Source organism: Cariama cristata, unplaced genomic scaffold, assembly GCF_000690535.1.
Source record: "Cariama cristata isolate BGI_N322 unplaced genomic scaffold, ASM69053v1 scaffold6327, whole genome shotgun sequence".
NCBI lineage: Eukaryota > Metazoa > Chordata > Aves > Cariamiformes > Cariamidae > Cariama > Cariama cristata.
The window spans coordinates 51,578-67,171 of record NW_009624829.1 but is presented as its reverse complement, the minus strand read 5'-3'; the positions used below and the strand labels follow the sequence as shown (position 1 = coordinate 67,171).

The following is a 15,594-nucleotide window of genomic DNA, read 5'->3' as shown; positions in this document are numbered from 1 at the left end:
TCCGGCTGTTCCTGATGTGGTTTCATTTCACCAATCTGTTCACCTGCTACAAAGGGGCTAATTGTGATAAAGTTTTGTGACTTATTCCTTCTATCGCTGCAAAACCTTGTCAGGCAGATTAGCAGGGCTTTTTATTCAAATTGACAGAAAGGATACAAAGATCAAGAGGTCTCAGGGTATCGCAACAAATACAGAAATGAACCAATTCAGCTGAACAGCAGAGGAAAGTCTTTATACTCAGGCATGCAAATGGGCCATAACAAAGTTGCACCCACTTATGTTATCTCTTCATTTGCCATCTGACTTATGCTTAGTCCTTGTGAACTGTGTAACCATGCTGAAATCAGGTTAAGTGGTTCATTTGGTGCACCTTTTCTTTGCTATTATAGCAGGAAGGTCTTCCCTGCCTCTCCACCCCAAAAGGAGCTGGGAACATAACTGAGGCAATTTTAACTTGGCCTTTATGTATGTGAGGTCACTACAGTACTTACTGCTAGTAAGTGGTTTTAAGCATTGCACTGGTGTTTCATTCTCCGCAAGTCCATTCGGCTTGTCTGCTGCTTCTCTTACTCTTGGGTTCGTGTGGTGAAACTGTTCTTCATTTCCTTTCGCAGACTTGAGAGTCAGCTCTTCGGTATCCTGTCCTTCACCTCTCCAGCCCTCCCTGGATGTGGCACATTGGTCAGCACTTTCCTCACTTGGTGCTGGAGTATTGCATCCATTAATACCATCTATTTTCTCGCCATCCGGAGAAGCATGATCCTCGGTGCAATTTGAAACGTTTTTATTATCTCTTGATTGCACAGAGTTGTTACTGGCGGGTGTTGGGGAGGCGCTGACAAGACAGTTCTTTTGGGAATGGTACTGAGGTATAATTCCAACAAATTTCAAGCCTTGACTTGCAGCCTCTTGAATCTACAAGTCAAAGAAGATTAGATTTTTAACTGTCAAGCTGTCTTAGCTAAATAGAAATACAGAAAATAACACCCTTCAAGGTAGCTAGCATGTCATTTTGCTACTTTTGTCCACTACTACAGGAAATTGTCATGTTATATTTACATAAAAGGTTACATTCTGGAGAAGCAGGATGAAGTTCCCTAAACCGTCTGAAATAATGTGAAAGTGGAGAAAAAAAGAAAAAAGGGGGAAAAAAAAAGAGAGTGCAAATGTCTACATATTTCTTCACAACGGATAAGGTGTCTGTTTGAAAAGTTTATTTACGCTATATTACCAGAAGTGATATTACTCACAAAAAGTTTTAGTATCAACCTTATGAAGTTAGGGACTTGTAATATTACATCTTCTGCTCCATTAGTTGTGTGATTATGGCATTTATGCAAGGAAAAGGTTATTAATTCTCTCTGTTATATGCACCATTATAACAACAGTTGTTGTTTGTCCTATTTTGGATTGAGACACAAATGGTAAACTTTCACATAATGAGTACGTAAGAGCAAAGCTATTTTAATACATCACTTTTGGGAAGATACAGAATTTGGAACAGAAAAAGGTTGTGAGATGAGCTAAGAAGAAAAATGGAAACTAACGGGTGCTATTATTAATCCTTTACACTTTAGGTAAAGGAGGAAAATGAAGGAATCAAATCACAAAAGATCCTAAAAAAAAGCATTGGGCTAGTAGTAATGACAATTAGATAAAGCCGGAATTAACTAAGTAAGGACTGAAACGAAGCAGAAACAGAAATCTCTTTTAGTCAGGCCCAGCATTACAGATGCACCATCCATTCGAGTCACCAGCCTCAGACTCCTCAAACCCAGGAGAGCAAGAGCCAGGCTGCAGTGAGAGCCAGACTTCTGTGAAAACATGTGAGTATCTGCTGATTCGTTCATCAAAATCACCCACCAAAAAGGAAAGATTTCCATGTAATGTATACTCTTCATATAATATAGTCTAAACACACATAAATATTTCAAAAAGAAATGCTTTGAGAATGGAGAAATAATTTCACCTTCTCTGCAAACCATGTAATTCCAGAGAGTTAAAGTGCCTTAATTATTCTCTGAGGCTTAATTTAGTATCAGCTTATGTGAAACAGTTCAGGTCTTTTTTCAATAGGAAAAAAAGGAAGAAATTTTGTACAACTTTTTTTTTTAATTTAAGAGGAAGCTCATTTCTGCATCTTATCTTCCCTACCCAGATTTTTTCTTTTTTAAATGAATCATCTACTTCCTGGTAACATGTTACTGTTCTGAACACACAAACCTACAGATGATACCTGATCAACAACAAGAACTTCCTCTTTCAAGGCGCTATTACATTTTCCATGTTAAATGAACTCTTGATTTTGTGATCACAGAAACTTAAACAGAGCTCTCCAGGAAACAAGGCAATGGCCTTCACAGGTGTTTAGCCTGGTGAACACAGGATGCTGACTTAACTGAAGCTCATTGCTAAGAGGACAACAACCTTCAAATAAAAATACTACTAGCAGTATCCTGATGTAATGAATATCTGTCTACAAAGAAAGTTAACACGTAACTAGCTTGCTCAGAAAGGTTTAAGTAAATGTCAATGATAGATGCATTCATAATATGCTTAATGGTCCTGATTCCCTGTTGTAACCTTACAAATACTTTTTTATACAGTCAATGATAAAGTTACAAATTCAGTTAATCTCTTATCACTAATCTACAGACACACCACTACATTTGTTTAGTAGGCTGCAGGGCAGCTAATTATAGAAATTGAACTAGTATGCAACTGTTAAGAGCTTGAGGATAGTACGTATGTAGTAATTTTACTGGTCCTAGTCAATAAGGACTGCTTGTCAATCTATACCAGACTCTCCCACGCTGTGATTTGGATAAGAACAGCTTTCACAGCTATTGCAGCAGTATTTTACAGTCTTTGTTCACTCAAAAAAAATGTGTTTGTTTTAAGGTGTACCTGATGCTGAGGTTTTTCTTCTGAGGTTTTTGTTCTCAGAATGGAAATAGGAGGACCTATAAGGACTGAATGATAGTCTAAGCCATATTAGCTTAATAGTTTAGCAGAAAGATTAGAAAAAGAGACTGTACCTTCAAGGCCCTTTCCCAATAAGTTAATTGGTAGTATACAGAATACAAAATCTTATTTAAACCTGTATTTCAAACTTTCACAATTACATAAGGGAGAACAAGCATCTCATTATTTTCAATAAAGCCAATTTAGCAGGAAATGTTACATCAACAGTGCAATATAAGCTGCAGAACAGCAAAGTGATGGATCAGCAGACGCAAAGTCTTCCTTTCCAATTTTCCACAGAACCATGAAGAGGCTGGCTCTCATCATAAATAAAGTATAAAGCCTGAACATTTTCAAACTACAAAGACAATTTGATTTTTCAGCATCCTGTTGAGAGCTTAAATAGTACAAAATTTTAGTTGCCTTCACGGCCAGAATGAATTATGCCATCCAATATACATTCACATTTCCTGTTTCCTGTATTTGAAATATTGAATATTTGAATTCTAAAAACCAAAAACCCAGACTTAAACAAACCCAAACCTCAGTACCCCAACAGGTCGTGCCCAGGAGCTACACACAGCAGAAGGGTTTTTCTGCCAGCCAGCTGTGGTTTTTGGACCCTTTAAGGCATCCTGCGCTGGTACACACAGACAGGTATGTCTGTTCCAGCTTTTCGGGAAAATATCTTAGATGCGCTGCTGGGAATCAGTAAGAGGGCAACACATGGGAGAAAGTGGGGGTAAAGCTGAACTGAATAGGAAGAACATGATGCTGCTCTGCCAGGGTCACCCAGAACATATTCCAGATCAGATAAATACTGCAGTTACTTGTCTTTATGTGACACTTTAGAGTACCAACAAAGAGTACTAACAAAGGTCCTCATTATACTATGTTGTATGACTAAGTGAGAGGAAAAGCATTAAAAGCAGAACAACTGCATCTCCACCACTTACCACATTAGAAGAAAAGCTAGCTTAAAAATGCCCTTCCATTAGGTGATCCATACTAATTTCAATTGTTTTACTGACCTTTTGTGTATTTTAAATATGCTGCTTACTTGCTCTTTACATCTTAGGAAATTTTTTAAATGGAAATTCCAACAAAATTTAAAATGAAAAAAAATTTGGTTTTTTTTTCCCCAGATAGGAACAGAAACATTTCTATTGCCTCATAAAGTCCTGCTTGGATGATATTAACCACAAATACAAGAACAGGTCTCCATCACAAAAGATGTTATTCAACAACAGAAGCAGAACTTCACTCATTTATTTCAATCTGGATAAAACCCCAAGTGGGTATATCCAAATTCATTTATAACTGGCTTGCAACAAATTGGATTTATGCTAGTTTAAAAATAGAACCTGCTTAAAGATAGGGTGAAATTTCATGTGTACAGAGGGCCAAGGCAGTTAAAGAATTTAATGTCATCCCTATAATTTGCTTGATTAGAAACCTGGCATTTTCCCTGAGGGGAAAAAATATGACAGATTTAGCCTTTGCTATCTGTGAAATAAATATCAAATCTCCCACTAACTCTAGCAGGAATAGGAACAAGCACTGTGTCCAACCCCAATGTCACTACCTTAATTGAATTTTAGCTGGGGCACTTGTGTTAACATTCTTAACATTTGTGAAGTGTTATTGTTTACTTCAGAACTGACTGACCGCTATTTTTATACTGCATTTGCAAAAAAGGAACCAGCAGCAGCACAAAGCAGTGTCTCGAAACCTTATGTTGATGTAGCAAATTTATGTCCCATCTTTTTAAATACTTCTGGTTCCCTTGAAGGCTCCCTACCTAATTAGAAAATGGCTGACAGTCCAATTTAAAGATCTGTAAAACCACACCTGGCAACAGTATGGCTGAGTGATGAAATTCATTTTTCTGGAAACTACTTGTTTTTAAACTATAGGCCTCACAGCCATGAAAGAAGCGCAGAGATTCCAAGTTCAAACCTCATTTTGAACAGTCACATACAGGTTTTCTTTTCAAATCTATTTAGAATAAACACACTTGGCAAGTTCATTGTACAGTCCACATATCATCTGCGATCCTGCGTTTCTTGTTGCATTATCAGCACCATAATAATCTCCTATTCATAGCGAGCATGATGGTACTACTTATAAATACAGAAACTCATGGATATAGATCCCATGGTGAACAGAATCACACACTTTTGTCAGCTTCGGTAATTGCTTACAGGAAGATTCTGTACATTTCTCCCATGGGGTGGCACACAGCAAATCAAACACTTCCCGCAAGCTCAGGTTAGTATTCCACCCACATCAATAAACATGGGAAATAATGCACAGCAATTTAATAATGAGGATCTCTCTCTTGGATAAGTATTTTCAAACAAATGATTTAATAAGACAAATGTTAGGAATTTCTCTCAACTCTTGTATGCCAGGAGCTGGACATTTTTGGGATGCATCCAGAGGAAAGGCAGTTTTGCTAATGTCATCAGCGCACTCCAGTTTACAGCAGTTCTAAATGATCTCAAGGCTTACACTTCCTGATGGTCTGGAAAAAAAACCCTTCAAAACCTAGGCATTAGGACTGAAAATTTCATTAATAGGTTCGCTATATGGTTCATGATATAACAAAGCAGTGAAAGAATGTCGTAGCAACCCAGTAAAGGGGACTGCATAGAAACAATTTATGAAGAGCATACACAGTAAAAATGCACTTGGAGAAAGGAGAACATTCTCTAGGAGCAATGAACTGATTTTCTGATGGTCAGATGCACTGAGTTAGCTCTGCAGTGAACTAAGGGAAAGACTGCTACTTAGCCCTACTGATGGCCAAACACATGGCCTTTGAAACAATTGCTGGTTAATTTTGCTCAGAGCTATCTGTTTAAACCAAGCATAAACTGTCTCAGCCAATAAAAGAAACGCTTGTCTGTCTGTCTGTTTATTTGGTGGTAGTTTTTAAAAGAACAACGTCAGAGGCATTAGATCTCAAAATGCACACCAGAAACGAAGACCACTGTATTTTTCTACCTTCCTTTTAGGATTCAAGCAAATCTCCTTTGACAACAGACACAGCAGCAGTGATCTTCATGCAAAGAACATGATCGTGTGGTTTGAGGAGAATGCTATGTACTGCATGCCAGGAGTTGGAACTGGAAAGGGATGTTCAAGACTACAGTCGTCCAACTATGTCCTCCTTCATTAATATTTAGTAGCACATGTTTCATCACAAATACTGCACATCCTCCTTCTAGTTTGTTCATTTCTGAAAACAGATGTTTAAATTAAGACAGGCTTTTAGTTTGCCGCTGATATTTTCTGTGGGTCTCACATGCTCCTTCCTGAGAAGACAGCAACAGTCATCAAGAGTTTACTGCTTATTTTAAAACCAGTTGTGGGTCTCACATGCTCCTTCCTGAGAAGGCAGCAACAGTCATCAAGAGTTTACTGCTTGTTTTAAAACCAGCTAAGCTTAGCTAATATGCCAAAGGAGGGGTTTAGTTCTTTCTAAACAACTCAAAATTTCTGCAACTTTGGCATTTTTGCCTCTTTAACGGTACATTACAAAAAAGATAATTCTACTAATCAAACAGCCAAGCAGCAACTGCTAATTATTTCTGTCGTGTTACTCTGAGACTCTGTTTCACTACTTGCAGATTTCCAAACCAAGCAACCTTTCTGACCAGGATGCTTTCTCATTTAAGCCTGTACTTGCCATGCATTTTTAACCTTTTCCAGTTTACATTCACCAGTTCTGAATTTGAGATAGATAGTTCATGTTCATATAAATATAAGCAAATACAAATGTAGCTTTTAGAAAGTCAAACCCCAGTCTGCATTCAGGCTTTCAAATTACCAAGTATTTTCACTGTCAATTACATGAAAATAGGCCATCAAGGATAAAACACTGGAGGGATACCTTGAAAACTGTTACTATAATCCCAAATCACAGAGTCATCCTTTAAGCAGTGTTATTGACAGTGTTTGTATTGATATTTCCAATGAGAACCTTGAGCAGAATTTTACCATTCGGGAACTTTAGATAAGACTACTAGAATGAAGCTGACAGATCCAAGAGAAGATAACAGAGTCCAAAACCAAACCCAAAAGCTAAAATCTAATCAGTTTCTTGAAGAAACAAAAACCTTCCACCTTTGCAGTACACAGCCCACTCAACAGAACCATTGACTGGACACTTTAAGCTCTCATTGCATTTGTGGTAGAGCATAACAAGGCACTGAACAGGCAAAAGCAAGCAAGCAAGCTTTGCAGTTTTTCAACATGCTTATTGGTAGTAGCCTCTGCAAAAGGGCCCTGAAAGCTACAAAAAGGACAAGGAGAAATGTAGTGAAGCAAGAAGCTACTGCAACTTACTGCTATGCTGAATAAAACAGAAGATAGGCTCTTAAGACGGTGCTGCCAAGAGATATCAAGTTACAGCAAGTTATATGTCTCCTGCTACTGGAGCCAAGGCAGAGACGAGAGTAACAACTTGAAATTCCTCTTCAGTTTGTGTTAGCTGTACAGTCATTCCTGAGAACAACATAACCATACTAAACATGTAATGCAGCCTGGTGCATGTACAGTTGTTCCTTTCAGCATAACTCGCTAGATGACAGCTCTTGAAACCACACTGTCTCATCTTCTGTGGTCTTGGGTGCGATGATTCTTCTCAAATTATTATCTTATTTCAGCATCTGTTCCTTCACAGAGCTGGCAAAGGGCGAACATTGTTGGACACAGGCTACAAAGGTTCAGTGACCGGGATACCTGCCCAAAAGCCATGTAACATACCAGCATCCTCCCATCCTTTCCCTAAACTCTGAAAAGAAATCCTGAATTTATCCACATCATTTAAGATTTATTCCCTAAAAGTTGTTTTAGACCTGGGATAAACTGCTACGGACAGCCAGCTATGCTCACTCAATCCAAATATTTGATATAACTATCAAAAAAAGTCTGTAGAAACTGTCCCAAGCGGTTGCTCTAGAGAACAGGCATTTTCAAAATGCAGACAATGCCTCGTGCATGACTCTTTCAAGAGAAACTCCTACACTAATGGGTGAACAGAAGTAAGGGGAAAATAAAGATTCACAGAGATGGATGGTAGAGTGTTGATTCTAACAACCATTTTAGTTGGATGAAACCAATTCAGTGTTCTTTGTAGAAGGTGAGAAACCAGGATCAACTAGCACTAACGGGACTCAAAACTGGGACATGAGTTTAGTCCATCTCTGTCCTAAGCAATGAAAACAAAAAAAAAATCAAAAGTTCAGGACGACAAGAATATTTTAAAAATTAAGAATTCAGTCTCAAACTTACAGACTTTACATTTAATTTGCAGAGAACACTTTCTTTTATCCTTATATAAACCAAGCAGTATTTCTTTAAAATCGCATTGTTTCATCAAGCCATCTGTCACTCATAGCCAAAATTACAATTTGAACAATTCGCCCTTATTTTATTTAGGTACAGTATAAAATATTATCATATTTATTGTTATTTAAAAAAAAAAAAAGTTATTTTTCCCACCAGACAGAAGTGGGATCATTAAAAACAGCAACTACATACTTTATAACATCTATTTTTATCTTGGTCAAGAGGATGGCTCTGAAAGCTGCTGGGGGCAAAGGATTATAAAAGCACAACCAGGCTCCTGGGAGAGTCCTGAAAATAGTTTTGCAATGTTCATGGAAGATATATATCAACACCACTCTTACAGGGCTTAGTCAAAAGAACACAAGTTGAAAGAAGCTTAACCAGGAACAGATGTTTCCCTTCACACCAGGCTGTTTAAAATACAGTATATGCTATTTTTTACCATCTCTTATTATATATACACTTACAAAATGTTAACAAAATGCACTTTAATAAATATTATCACAGCAGATCATAAACAGCTGAACTATTCATGTTGAGTTTCAACTTCTGCTTCATCACCGTATCTGCTTCTAAGATCCAAATACTTAAAATAAGCACTCTGTTTGCACTGGAAACATGCAGAAAACAAAGCAGTCAGCTAAGTGCTCAGCAATGGTTTTCATTACAATGCGCTAAAGAAACAAATGTTGTATTGTTCTTTTGCAAATACTCTGGAGAGTGAAGGTTCTGGGGTGGGATTTTTGGGGTTTGTTTTAAGGATGGAAATTATTTTAGAAGAGGTTGAGATCACATCTAGATAAGTAATCCTATGTAATAAACAGTACTCTAGAGGGGTCATTTTCTAGCCACAGAAGTAAATTTGAACTGCTTATTCATTTGAAGAACAATCCTCTGAGTAATATTAAAGACTCAATTTTCCCCCCCTTCTATCTTTTACTGCCACCTCTTTTGACTGTATACCCTGTGGGAAATTTCTGAACAGGCCAGCTAAAACACACCTAAAGTAAAGAATAATACTCAGGATTATAATAACCATCTAAGGAACCCTGGCACCAACACAGCAATCAGAGACTTCATGGAAGAGATCCTTGTAAGACCGCAGCAAAAGTCAAGAAATCCACCAATAGTCTAGTGCTCTTCAGAACACAAAAGCTGCATCTCTTTGCTCCTTCTAAAAAAATCTCAGTGCAAAGATTAAGAGATGAAGAAGTAGAAATGACAAACAAAAAGAGACAAGAATGTGAGAAATACTGGAACAGCTATATACAACCCAAGATTTTTCTCAGCAATCATAAGTAAAAAAAAATTACAAGATTAGTAATTTTCACATTCAGTTTTTCTAGGAAATTGCAGAATTTTGTCTTCTCATTTGCTTGTCATACTGTTACAAACACAAATAATTACATATATAAAAAGTATATATTACCATGGACAAATTTGTCCTATGACACATTTCTCATCTTCTTGCTGTTTCATAGTTAGATACTGAAGAGAGTTTCAAAATTCAGCAGTTGAGAGTTCAAAGTCATTTAATATCACTTTCATACACTATATGGATATGTGAGGTCCCTTGTTTTGATCATGTAAGACAAATGTCCATTCTGGTGTGAGTAAATATATAGGAAATAAGTGCAGAGCCAAGCCTGAGCTGAATCACTCCCTTGACTAGGAACATCTATGGAAAAGATTTAAAAAGCTCTTGCGAATTCATATAGGCATTCACGTTTTATTTTATAGGAGGAAGAGAAGTCCTCCTAAATACTCCAACCCTGGTTCTACCTAGGAACTTAAGAGAAGCCGGAGAATTAACCTGTCTTTTAACAGCAATACTAATACAAAAATTCTTCACCAATTAGAGCCGTAACACAGATGACTCTCCAGAAAACAATGCGCATGAACTAAGACAGCAGTTATCTTGATGACACCAAAACAGCTAGAGAAGAATGGAGGGAAAAAACAAGAGAGCAGCAAAAGTAGTATCTCGGTAGTTTGATAAAAACACTGATATGGAGAAACACACAGTGAGACTGACCTGTGGCTGGTTGGGGCATGTAGCAGTTCCTTACTCAACCACTCAGCCACTCTCCTGCCTGCCTCTCCCTCCAAAGGAGCGAGCGCAGGTAACGGGCAGCAGGATCGAATCTCTCCGAGAAACGTCTCACCTTTCAGGAGTACACTGAGGAAGTTCAACTACAGTTTAAACTTGGTAATGTGTATTAATTTCCAGTGCTAATTTCCAGTAAACTAACACTTGAAACATACTAATTCCTCATGTCAGTTCTATTCCTGGTAACATTTTCTTTTTTAAAAGACATTTAGAAAAACTCCAGTAAATACCAGGTGATACCATATATTCCATAAAACTGGCAAGAGGGCTCAAATATGGTAGATCCTTTCAGCAATGTCAAATGTGAGTTATATATGCAAGTGTTAGTATTGTATGGTCGTTCTTTCAAAATAGTCCAACTCCCTACGCACCTTCACTTTGTATCAGGGAGAACTAGTGGTTACTGCTTCAGGTGCCAACTCTAGAATGAGTACACAGGTGGCAGTGTCCTTGCAATGTGTTTTGTTGGCATATTCCTCCCTGAGGTCCCACTCTCTTAACTCTGACAGGTACCATTGCTTCCTTGGCCCAGCAATGCTCTTACTTGAAAATAAGTATCAACAAACTTACAGGCAAAGTCACTACATCTGCAAGAGTCAAGATTATTTCTAGGGTACTTTGGGCCACAGAAGTCATGCAGAGGACCACTTAAGGGCGTGACATGTTACTGGCAGCTTTTGAGCTTGTGCTGGTGATGGCACTTGTATGCTCACTGAACTTCACCAAGACTATGAACAGAGGGAACAGCAATGAGCAAATTTGACAAACACTCTCTCATATGGCAGATTTCATTGCAGGATAAGCATTACATAGGTTTTTCAAGATGGCAGTCAGGTTTCAAGCTGAACTGGTCCACTTCTGAAAATGCAAAACCAATTATTCATCCATTTGGCCTTAGGTTTGTCGGAAGAAATCTGACTCATTTCCGAGTCAAGTAAGGACAGACCAGCAGGGAGAGGTCCTCGTCTAGTCAAAAACACAAAAGGAAGATGCCTGCATTTGGATTTCAGTGAAGTTGCAGCATTTTTAAACCACACTTTTCCGTGCTTATCGTACTTCCCCAGGGAAGAATAATGAGTCCGCAGGGACAAGAAATATGAACTCTGCAATGGAGTCAAACTGAAAAAAAGTCAACACACAAGAATTTCCTTCTGACAGAGCATTATTAAGCAGGCAACCATGGATATAAAGACATGCTTCCTAAATTTTAAAAAGTCAGAACTGAGAAGAAATGGTACAGAAGCTATCCTCTATTTCCTAACCTTTCACCAACACCGCACCACGAAGAGGCGAATATAGGAGTAAAACCTTCTGCCTGTTACAGTTCTTCTAGAGCATGTAACTTAGACTGATGTGGAAAACAAAGGTCATGAGAAACATATTTGGCATTCATATATGACTGCATATCCAAAATAACTCTTTTCTTGGGATGTCAGCCTAGCTTCTCCTTCCCTTACTTGTCTCAGCAGATTCAAAACACTGTCAGATGAAAAAAATGGTAACAGGATACACAGAAATAAAGAGCAACTAAGGAAATAATTAACGGCTACCCTATTTTACATGAGACAAGTCAAAGTATTACAAAATACAGTATCTTAGAAGTAACATCTCTGACTTGCAACAACTTGAGAATGATCTCAGCCACAGTGATCAGAAGTTCAGAAGTTAGCTTTGCTTATTAAAAAGCAGTTGAGCAAATCTTTAATCTCTGTTTTGCCTAAGACCTGAAGACAAGAGTGCTAATACCAATACAGCAGTAAGGTATGTACACAACGGGTAAGTTACTTCTTTCACTGCCCAGGAACTACATGACAAAGACACCATGGGACTGTTTGAGCTCTTTAGGACAGGTTGAGCCGCACTAGATCTACATGGCGATGTCAACATGATTTTAACGTACATACCCTATGCAACATTAGGTCTCCAATATTTAACTGTCTCCTGTCTTCCATGGCTCTTACCGTGGCTGGAAACCACAGTGGTGGCAAAAATGTACAGAAGAGTGTAGAGAATTGGGACAGAGTCCCGAAGTGCAGAAGGATCTCAGCAACACAACACTGGTTTGACCAGAAAGTCTTCTTTGGCATTTCTTAAATGTTTCATAGTTAACATTGTATTGAGGCACTTTGTTTCAGTGAGCGAGAAGTATTCTCCAGGTGAAATAACTTCCTTGCTTCTACTTTATTACTCTTAAACATTTATATGGAGTTATAGAAGAAGAGCAAAGATATTACCTACGCTGCATGCCATTGCAAAACTGTTTTGTGTTTGCCAGAAGCAAGCACTTAATATTCAATATGACATAACTTTTCAACACAACAAAGTGTCAATTGAGAAAAGAAGTTATTAAAATTGCATCCTTGTTCAAACTCCATGTAAACAATACTTGCTCAGCAGTGCATAATAAAATTAATAAAATTCATTTTCTCAGGGTAGAGGAATTTGTTTCTACTAATTTCACAGTTGGAGAAAATTTTGACTTGTTATTTTGTTTTGCAAATACGGCTACTCTATTTGGGATTTGGGTTTTTTTTAATGCAGTAATTTACAATGCAGTAAGATGGTAAACCTGTGCTAAAAGCCTCTTATGAAAAGCTCTGTGATCAAGGATTTGCCTATTCAATTACAACACTTTATTAGCTTCAATTGTATTCCACAGTTTGGGAAGAATTACAGGGTTGTTCTTTTTTGAAAGTAAGAAATTGTCCTCTCTAACAGCTTTTTGTTACTACTTTCTTTGAAGAACGTCCTTTATTTTTCATTTATTTTGTTTGTAAACATCTGTTTTATATGCCCTTAAAAGCAATGGACATTTTTGTTGCTCAGACAAATTATTTAATATGACAATTAATTCCTACTCCCAAACAAGTCCTGTTTCCTGAGTTAGATTTACATAAAAGTGTTGAGACATTCACTATGTGTTTAATCAGATATAGACAGTGACACAGCACACACTTGACAGAAACAGCTTCAAAGAACTTCAAATTCCTCTACATCAAATAACATCTGAGGATGAGCGACATACTCAGCCTACAGACAAACAGTAAATATACATTTTAGCTATTAAAATTTAAATTATTATCTTTCAAAAAGGCATCTTCATAACCCCATAATCAAATGGCTTCTACCAGCAGAAACATTTCTATGTCTAGAAAAGCATTCTAAAGAGTCTCAGAATTGGATATTTATGGAAATAAGATGACTCCTGGATTGTCATTTTGTTTTCACGTTAGCCATACTCCTTCTGAGGTTACAGATGCAAAGAAATTTTCTGTTGCAATGATGTAAAATTCTGCTACCAGTTGTGACAGGTAAGCCTATACTTCTACTCTGACTCAAAGAGCTGAAGAATAAAATCAAACACGTTGAAACTGATACACAATAACTGCACCGGTTTTGCCTAAGTGTGAATATATTGAAATAATTCAAGATAGCATCAGAATAGTCGTGCAATAACACAATAAAACCCGAAGCAAAATTCTGACTCAAACTTCTGAATATTAAGTGTTCAGAAACCTTCAGTTTGTTCTGATACCAAAATCTATATATCTTTAAGTACGATGACGATGATCAGATAGTCATAGCCGTATTACTTTTAATCCAGTTTTTATGATTCAGAGTAAAAAGGAACGATTGAACATGAGTGTAGTCTGTCGAGCTGAGTCTCTATTAAGTTCATAGAGCCTGTGCTGAAATTTGTTGCACAAATTTTCTTAACTATTATCATTGCAAGATGGATTAATGCTAAGGGAGTATGCCTACTCACACTACTCTTACACCATGTGGCTAAGCAAATATAGTATTTAATGCTAGTTTTTATAACATGCAACAGGACATAACAGATGCTGCAAAATTTGAAACATGCACAATGAATCCATCTTCACTAAAATGGACATAACCTGCTACTTTCCAGTCTGGCAGAATATTACAGTATCAAAAATAATTTTAAAAAGAAGGTAACAAATAAAGAATTGCCAGGTTCTCTTCAAATTCCCCAGTATATACAAAAGTTTATTGAAAGCAACATTATTCTGGAAGACAAAGGGATTTAGGTTACCAGCACCATCTCTAACCGCTAACATCATGTGACAGTGAAACAAAACTTAAGTAATCTGGGGGATTCCAGCAGTTAATAGGCCTTTTAGCTACAGTACTATCCAACAGGGTATTTTGACACTAAACCAGAAATTATATATATTGTTTCAACTTAAAATGTTGTCGACTATAGGACTGCCTTTCTACAAATTGTTTTCTCATAATAATATGATCAAACTTGTTTCTCTCAGTAAGTTTAATTGCTCTTCAGATACTTAAAATTACAAACCACCAAATTCTAGTGCAGTGTTTTAACTGCACAAAATGTACACATATTCCTATTGCAGACTGACAGAACTAGAAGCAGTCATTATAATGCAAATAAAAACATACTGTGTTTTGGGTTTTGCCTTTTTTTTTTTTTTTACTCACTTTCTTAATAAAATCAGGTATCTCCTTTTTGTCTGAAAGCTGGTTTAAAGAGGAGCAGCACTCTACCTCCAAGACATATCCTTCACTATGGACGTCACCTTTTGGAGACCTAAAGTGGCAGACAGAAAAAAAGAATCAGTTTCTGTTGTTAACACTGGATTCCCAGATACCTGCTTTACAACATTTTTCACGGAGAGCTAACGTTCAAGACAAAACTTTGGTTCCAATACATTCACTCCACTGAACTCAACACAGTTCTGACGAATGGCTGCTACAGCATCTCACCTACTTGCTAGGGAAGCAAACCACACCAACAAGCGCAGATGGCGGAATGCCTCAGGGACTTCCTAATCTCTTTATCTGTCCAAGAAACACTTTGTCAGCCTGGCATCTATGGCTAACACCAAGGAGATGCACAGGTGATGTAACTCAGAATATGCACAAAGCAGGTTCCAATGCAATGGGCTGACAGATGCTCTGGGCCTCACAGGGCAGGTTGATGTAGGGTGTGTTTCGCAGACAGTAATTAAAGGAATCCCTTCTCTTATCTACCACCATTCTCAGTCAACATCAGGGGCTAATCAAAGTAGTCTATCCTTCAGTCTTACCTTATGCTTTGCTGTTGAGAAATGTAAAGCTATGTCTGAAATCCCTTCTCTTTCAGAAGACACTAACTCCTAAAATAATTCAGAGAG

At 37.5% G+C, this 15,594-nt stretch overlaps 1 protein-coding gene across 1 annotated transcript in view; it reads right to left on the bottom strand.

Annotated features, from left to right (window-relative positions):
* The window catches only part of RFTN1 (raftlin, lipid raft linker 1), a gene marked incomplete at its 3' end in the record, with an annotated part of 81,542 nt that overhangs the window by 24,066 nt on the left and 41,882 nt on the right, over positions 1-15,594 (bottom strand). Inside the window, exons 3-4 of the mRNA XM_009703320.1 lie at positions 14,900-15,008; positions 492-915 (exon numbers count right to left, since the gene is read on the bottom strand). Of these exons, the coding sequence (XP_009701622.1) occupies positions 492-915; positions 14,900-15,008 (533 nt within the window). The remainder of the gene's footprint in view (positions 1-491; positions 916-14,899; positions 15,009-15,594) is intronic.